At 39.9% G+C, this 8,629-nt stretch overlaps 1 protein-coding gene across 7 annotated transcripts in view; it reads right to left on the bottom strand.

The window, feature by feature from the left end:
- Positions 1-644: 644 nt before the first annotated feature.
- The window catches only part of SATB2 (SATB homeobox 2), a 192,993-nt gene continuing 185,008 nt past the window's right edge, over positions 645-8,629 (bottom strand). For all 7 annotated transcript variants that reach the window (XM_032405335.1, XM_032405346.1, XM_032405319.1 and 4 more), the window contains one exon: positions 645-3,801. In XM_032405335.1, the coding sequence (XP_032261226.1) occupies positions 3,340-3,801 (462 nt within the window). In that variant the 3' untranslated portion in view covers positions 645-3,339. The remainder of the gene's footprint in view (positions 3,802-8,629) is intronic.

Below are 8,629 nucleotides of genomic sequence, written 5' to 3'. Positions count from 1 at the left end.
CTGCGCACACAAAAGACAATTTACAGTATCAAAAGAAAATAAAATCACTTTTTAATTGACTTTGTCTTTGCCAGTTCTAAAGCTAAGCACTTGCTCCTTCCTTATTAACTTGAGTCTTTTGAGCAATTTTTTCCATTGTAAGCACTTTCTAAAAAATCATTTTCACACATTTCTCAGATACATCAATCCTTCCGGCATTCCTCTATGCACACATTATGGTACCCCAGCTCTAAATATAAAAGACTTTTATTATGTCCATTAACCATGGACATATGTGCTCCAAAAGACTCCTGACACGCAGTCATTTGTGGGTTTTTAATTATAAACAGAAAATATTCACTAGAAAAATAAAGAAGCAAGCCCATAAATTTGAGTTTTGTTTGTATACGACAAAATGTTTGGCGCAATGGCTTTCCCCGTTGCCAGCTCCAGAATGTGAGCATGCGTGCGTTTCTAAACACACAGAGATGTACACGCATTCACATGTACAATTAACTCCATACCTAGTACAGGGCTCAAACATCTGTAATTGCGGGTGCTGCTCCCTTACTTCTAAAATAAGGGAGTGAGTTTTTCTGACACTCACCAGGTCTCACTCCACATGAAAAGTTAAATGGGAAAGAAGGCAATGCCCAGTAAAATACTTGACAAACGAAGTCATATTTATTGAATGCGTTTTATTTTAACAACCAAAAAATTCTAACAGCCTAACAATGCACATAAGTTAAAAATTAATTATCACTTAGTGATAACAAAGATAGTTGATTTACATGGAAAAAAGAACATTTACAATATGTTAATCCTTATTCACATTGTTGATACTGCAATAAAACACAATTTGTTTTTTCATTTCACAAAAAAAAAAAAAAAAAAAGGCGGGAAATTGTGCTTTGTCAAGAGGCACTACAAGAGAAAGTTTCTTCTTCCAAATAGATATTATATGACAGATATTGAATAAATAGACATATATGCATTGTAATTCGCAAAGATCTGGCAAGACCACAGGCTAAAATGCCCACAGATTCACTTAGAATCACTGCAAACTTGGCAGTGAAATTAAAAAATAAAAGGCAAGACTTAGCATTGAAAAATACCTAATAAATTTTTGGTTGAAGTGTAAAAGATACCAAATGCGGATGCCATCGATAGATGAACCACCTTGTAAGAGCTTGGCAAAATCAGTTTCCATTACATGTACAGAGTGACCTTCAGCAACAGTGTAAGAAGACAATTTGGAAAGAGTAACTCGGAGATCAGGAAGCAGCAAGCGTGGACTTTCGGATTAAAGCTGCAGCATACTACAGAAGCAGAAGGACGGGCCCAGGGCTTAACTGCAAACCACCATCCTTTTGCAAAGGTATGTGACGCTCGTGTCAAGAGAATTTTTTCAACATCATTACTTGAAAAAGTACAGGAAAATGTCCCTTTAAAAACTCCAGAGGTTACTGAGCAGCTAGAATTAGCTTGTATTGCAACATGTCTTCTCCCTGTATATTGTAAGTTCTGAGTTAATATCTACACATAGAGGTTTTTTTTTTTTAACTCCTACCTTTTATACCTTTCAAATATATAAATAGTATTAACAGTTATATTACAATGTTTGTGTAGTAAACAGAAAATAACTTTCAAAGTGATATTGCATGAGGTCTTTGACAAGGTTGCATGAGAGCACGACTCCAAAAAAAATCCAACCGTGTGGGACTGTTTGATGGCCACGTTGAAGCAGGGATTAGGTCCTGAAGGTGAGGTCACCTCTTGCAATTACTCTAAGTAGAAGTGGGAAGTAATGCTACTGGTGCTTCTGAGAGGAAGCTACAGGAGGTTTGGAGAGCTATAGTAGATTGCAGCTTTAATGCTCATTCCACTAAACAGCCAGTCGGCATTAGTTCTGCTTTACGTAAGGTAATTGCTATGTAGGTAACTGAGAAGATGTTTCCATTTATGATGAGTACGTGATTCCACTGAAATCGCTTCACTTACTCTATTGCCTGGAGCTGCACAATGATTCAAAAACAGGTTCTTGTTCAGGCTGCCATACCAGGGAAAGGATGAGGCATGAGAGCAGGGACCACAAACGTTGGGTTAGGTGGATGGAATGTGTACGAAGAAGAGGAAGCCCCAAGTGAAACAGAAATAAGAAACATCTTTTGGGAGATGGAAGGATGGAGATTTATTTGAGAGGGAACCCCTTTAACTGGGCAGCAACTTCTAACTTAACATTACATTGAACTATTTTCTATTTAAAAAAAAAAAGAAAGAAAAAAGAGAAAACAGCAACAACAAACAACTTTTAAATGAGCAGGCTTATTAATTTTAAGATTTGAAGCCACGAACAGGTAAATAAGTTTCACAATAAAACGTGGCTCAAACTATGAATTCCATACGTCCAACGTCAAAATGTCATTTTATCAAGACTGCACTTAAAGGACAAGTTTTCTTTGTACTGAATTACAGTTTTATTCATTTGGAATTCCACAGAAATGCATCTGTTCACTACAGGAATGACAAGTTGAATAACGGAACATATCGAGTCATTTTAAGTGTGCATTGTGTCTTAAGAGCAATTTGACTTGTATCATTTTAAGGTGCCCTGATTTTTTTTTCCACTTTACTTTCTTCTTTCTTTTTGGCAGTGTTGATTTATTTTGTTAAATACATACCTCAAAAATTACCCATCAAGCTGCCAGATAGGAAGCCATAGAATTAAAAAAAAAAAAAAATCAGGGACAAACACAGAAAATAAATAGGAATTCAAAAATAGTCACCCCACCCTGAGAGCAGGCCGCAGTTTATCAAAAAGCCAAAGCGACTCACTGTGAAGTGGTTTTTTTTTTTTTTTAATACATAAACAAGTCTCTTCTTTAAGAACTCATTTCACAGTCTATTCTTTCGGATTGTAAAGTTCTCTGTCCCATGCAATTTAATATATATATGTAAATATATAGATATATACATATACATATACACACACACTTGTAGCTTCCTTCATTTGTTTTGTAGATCTTTTCATCCTGGAACTTGCCTGATGTCTCTTCCATAAGTGCAAGGATAATGAAGGCAGAGTCTCCTGTGATTATAATTACTATGATCCAGTCAATTGCAAAAGTGTAACACTTTAGTGTCTTTGCCAAGGCGATGTCTGATTCGGAAATACTGAACTTATTCAGTCTATAGGTGTATCCTGTGCAACAAAGAAACGTCAAAAAAGGTAAGAAAAACAAAACAGACCAAAAAAAAAAAAAGATAAAAATAAAATAAAGCAAAAGAAAAATGTTTTTAAAGAAATGAAAACAGAAAATCCTTGGACCGATGTATTGCTTTGCCTGGTAGGAGTTCACATTATCTCTGGTCAATCTCAGCAGGCGCAGCCTTGCTCTTTTCCGCACTTTCCTCCTCGGCCTCCACTTTGTACATCTCCTCAGAGCCTTCCTCGCTGTCGTTCTCCTCCGACTCCGTCAGCAGCTCCTCGTCCTTATACTCGGCCACATCCACCGCGGAACCCAGGTGTTCCTTGAGCTTCCCGTGATGCTTCACATGATACCGCTGGTTCTGGAAGAACTTGATGATGGTGTGTTTGGGGAGATCCAGCTGAGCAGAAAGCGTGTGGATCGCCTCCTGATCAGGGTACAGGCCCACATCATGAATAAAGCTTTGGAGGATCCCCAGGGCTTCCAGGGAGATCTTTGTGCGAGACCGGGGCTTTTTGGCACAACTGTCTTCCGTTGGAGGAGGTGGGGGAGGAGCTTCTTCTCTGGGGGGGGAGCTCTCCTTGGCTGGCTGAGACTGCTGCCTATGAAGGACCTGATAATTAAAATTAAGAAAAAAAAAATTTAATATTTGACTCAGGATTTCACCTTTCAAAAGCCATTATCCCTCTGAAGTATGTGTGGTCTATCTACCTTTGGAGTACTGCTGTTGTCATTTGTAAATTCAGGTCTTTGGCAAACTTAAAAGAATTTCTGGAGATTTAGGATCTCATTTACAAAACAAGAGGTTAATAATAGTAAGGTGTGCTGACATTTATATTCTGAGGCACAAAGAAGTTAAGACGTTTGTTGCCCAAGGTCATTTGCATTCAAATAATCTGGCTCCAGAGCCTTCCCTGCTGTTAACCAGCATGATATGCCACCTCTCTAAAGCCTAATGGCAAAGAAACTGGACTCAGGGAGAAAGTGCAGGCTCTACAATCAGACCTCATGGGTTCAAGTCCAGACTCTTCCACTTAACTGGGTGTCCCTGTACAAGGCAGTAACATCTTTAAGCCTCAATTCCATTATCTAAAAGAAGAAGGATAAGACACTGACTTCCTAGAGATGTTGTAAGAATTAAGTAACATAATGTATGCAAAGAACAGTGCTTACCTTAAATCAGAGGTTGACAAACTTTTTCAGTAAAGGGCCAGATAGTAAATATTGTAGGTTTTGCAGGGCCATACAGTCTCTGTTGCAATGACAACTCTATTTTTGTAGTGTGAAAGCAGCCATAAGTAATAGATAAGCAAATGAGGGTGGCTGTGTTCCAATAAAACTTTATTTACAAAAACAGGTGGCGGATCAGATTTGGCCATGGGCCATAGTTTGTCCACCTCAAGCTTAGGGCAAACATTCAATAAATGATAGTAATTATTACCATCAGCCTCATAATTACCCTTAAGAGTGTAACAGAGAAATAGTTGGTTTTCAGTCAGAAAATCAATACTTCATAAAATTAGGAAGAACTTTCATTTATTTTCTTTCAGCCCTGATATTGATCCTTAAATAATGTTTTTAAAAAAATACAAGACTTCCAAATTAACTTAAAGATGTAACATTTTTCTTAAATGAAGAATTTTAAATGACTATTTTGTATTCACATAGATGGACCTCAGTATCACTATGAACTATTAATACTCTGTTTTGCACACACTCCCTAATTTTTTTTTTAATCCTTAATTGTTCAGGTTTTCTAGTTGTTATAATTAACTTAAATTTCTCTTTTATCTCTGCATATTCCCCACTCATTAAATAGTGAAAACAGGGGCGCCTGGGTGGCTCAGTCGTTAAGCGTCTGCCTTCAGCCTGGGTCATGATCCCAGGGTCCTGGGATCGAGCCCCACATCGGGCTCCCTGCTCGGCAGGAAGCCTGCTTCTCCCTCTCCCGCTCCCCCTGCTTGTGTTCCCTCTCTCACTGTCTCTCTCTCTGTGTCAAATAAATAAATAAAATCTTTTTAAAAAAATGAAAACAAAACAAAACAGAAAAAACCTCTAGTGTTTAAATAAATTTCTAGACCCAACGTGGAGCTGCTCTTGCCCGGGGCGCCACGTCCGCAGACTGAACTTCCGAGTCCCTGTAAATGTGCCACTTGACCAGAAGCACAGTACTTCCTGTCGGCCAATCCCCAAACACCGAGCCAACTCTGGGCTCTACACTTACTTTCTTGTTCTTTGATCTTTCTAAATAAGGTCAGGTGTGCAACCCCAGACAACCATGCCCTCTTTGTGTTGCCCCTTCTAATGATCTATAAAACCTGATCTTGCCCCAGATCCTTCAGAAATGGTGCTCCACTGTTTGTGAAGTGCCATACTCTCCCAACCCCTGGATTGTTTTCCTTGAACAAAGGACACCAAACTTGTAACTAAACTGTTTTAGTTTTGTCAGTTGGTCCTAGTTTGGCAAGCTTATTCTTGATCTTCATAACTGCTTCTTCAACATCGTCTCTCTGCATGAAATAAGTTCCCATTTTAATAGTTATTTACGAACCTCTTCAATTTGACCAAAGAAGGAAAGCTCTACCGAGAAGACTGTCATTAACAACTTGCTCCTGCTCCAGTCACAGGCCTACATGAGATGGGCTTCATGGCGAGGAAAGAGGATTGCTGGATCCTGGAGAGGGGCCTCAGCCACTACTCACACGTTACGAAACCAGCAGCAACAGTACATAATTAAAAGGCTCCTGTGACGGTCCGTGGTTAGGCGTTATGTCAACTCCAAAGACAAGGACCACATGTCCTATACTCGGATCAGTGCCTAACTTTCTGGGTCCTCCCAGGGCCTTTAAGAATGGTTGAGTTCACATTTTAAAAAACATACGTTTCTCTTTTTACCATTCTCTCCTATTTTATGCCATCTCTTTCATGTTAGAGCAACAAATTACACATTTTCCAGAGTCCAGGGGGAAATCAATCCCATCAGTACAGAAGAAACATGTCTATTTACATTAAACAATCGATGGTATATCACCATTCCCACCCCCATTACTACCACTACCACACGCTACTCACATGACCCATTTTCTTTTTTTGGCTATGAAAGAGCAACATCAAAGCAAGCATCTAAGAAAAAAAAAATTCTGCCGTCTCCTCCAGTCTCAGGGACCATCTGATGAGAAAATAATCCCTTACCAATGTGAAAATGTCAGTGTTTTATATGGAATTTAGTAAATATTAGGGCACATGAAATTGTTAACCTAGGGAAGGTAACAACAAGCAGAAGAGGAGGAAAGTTTTCAAACAATAATCAGCAACCACGTAACAATCAAAATAATAATAAAAAGGATAATCAAATGCGAATAAGAACATCCACCATAGTAAGCTGACGGCTGGTGGCAGAAAGAAATCTAAAACACAGGACCATAAAACAGTGGCACTAAAGGTCCATATAATGTTGACCAATTAAAATGAATGTTCTTGGCATTTTCTTTACTACTTTCAACTAAGAGTAAATTCATGTGGTCTGTGCTGTGGTAAGCTGGCATCAGCAAAAAACTGAGCGCTCTGTTACTTCAACATCCTAATTATAGCCGGAAGGGAACGTAGAGTTGTGCTGTGGGCCTGTTCAGGGCACTTTGATGGCAAAAGATATTTGCTCTGAGGTCATAATCTGGGCAGCCTGACCAATGTAATAAAGGAACCACTATGTCAACAGGTGAGGATTCTGTTTTTTGGTGAGAAAGAGAAAGAGAGAGAGACACTGGAAGTATATATGAAATATGTACTCAAAGAACATATATACTCAAGCACGAGTACCTCCTATTAGAGCAATTGCGTTAATTGGAAAACAAAAGAGAATTAAAATGCCCCATTTTCTAAATTATGCTTGCCTTCTGTAGTAAAAGTCAGCATAATGGTTCCATTTAGTTAAATAATTAGATTGGTTCTTTAGGGGTTTTCCATTTTGCACTGGTTAGATTTAAAGAGATTTTCCAAAACTAGACTTTGAAGTTACTATAATCTTTCTGCATGATAGGGTTTGTTCTTCTCATAGGTCCAACCAACTGGCCTGCTTCACCTCTCCTTTCATAGACTCTCGCAGTGCTAACACATGCAAGCAAGGAAGCCACCCATGAATAGTGGGAGCTGCCACTTACTGGACACTTATGCTGGGCCAGACAGCGCGAACAACTTTACACGCATTGGTTTACTTAGTCCTCATGGTTCCTCAGTAAGGCACTATTTGGATCAAGAATAACCTGGAGGACGCCTGGGTGGCTCAGTCAGCTAAACGTCTGCCTTTGGCTCAGGTCATGATCTCGGGGTCCTGGGATCGAGCCCCACATCGGGGTCCCTGCTCAGCGGGGAGTTTACTTGTCCCTCTCCCTCTGCCCCTCCCCTGGCTCGTGCTCTCTCTCTCAAATAAATAAATAAAATCTTTTTTTTTTTTAAAGATTTTATTTATTTATTTGACAGAGAGACACAGAGAGACACAGAGAGAGAGGGAACACAAATGGGGAGTGGGAGAGGGAGAAGCAGGCTTCCCGCCGAGCAGGGAGCCCAATGCGGGGCTCGATCCCAGGACCCCGGGATCATGACCCGAGCCAAAGGCAGACGCTTAACGACTGAGCCACCCAGGCGCCCCAATAAATAAAACCTTTAAAAAAAAAAAAAAAAGAGTAACCTGGAAATAGGCAGCACCCCAGGAAAACCCTTTACATTGGAAATTATAAACACTGGAAGCTGTCAGTGTGAGAAGGTAGGTTTCCAAGGGACAAGAGTAATGTCACTACCCATCACAGAACAGGAGATGGTTCTCAGAGAAGTAACAGCAATAGAAATTATCTACAAAGAGAAATGTTTTATTGCTGGTCCAACAATAGTGTACTGTGAGTTGGGTGGCATGACAATATTTACAGAAGAAGCTTAAGTGACATTTCAAGCATCTCCAAGCAGATAAGGAGAGAGCAGTCAAAATAGAGAATGACAAGACAGCCGGAGGGGAAGAATGAAGGGGGGGACATCGGAGGGGTAGACGAACCATGAGAGACGATGGACTATGAAAAACAAACTGAGGGTTCTAGAGGGGAGGGGGGTGGGAGGATGGGTTAGCCTGGTGATGGGTATTGAGGAGGGCACGTTCTGCATGGAGCACTGGGTGTTATGCACAAACAATGAATCATGGAACACTACATCTAAAACTAACGATGTAATGTATGGGGATTAACATAACAATAAAAAAATTAAAAAAAAAAAAAGATAACAAAATAGAGAATGACAAAATGAGCAGCTCTAAAGTGAAACTGCCTACAAGTTACCAGAAGGGCCTGCCTGAGGTTCTTCAGTCACACTGCCACTGGCTGTAATTCCCTCTCAACCACAATATGCGTAAGACGTGAGACAAGAGTTGTCCCCAGGTTGTGTCTCAACTAGCTTCATTC

Source organism: Phoca vitulina, unplaced genomic scaffold, assembly GCF_004348235.1.
Source record: "Phoca vitulina isolate PV1807 unplaced genomic scaffold, GSC_HSeal_1.0 scaffold1, whole genome shotgun sequence".
NCBI classification, from domain to species: domain Eukaryota; kingdom Metazoa; phylum Chordata; class Mammalia; order Carnivora; family Phocidae; genus Phoca; species Phoca vitulina.
Note: the sequence above shows the minus strand (reverse complement) of the source record. Positions and strands in the feature narration are given on the sequence as shown.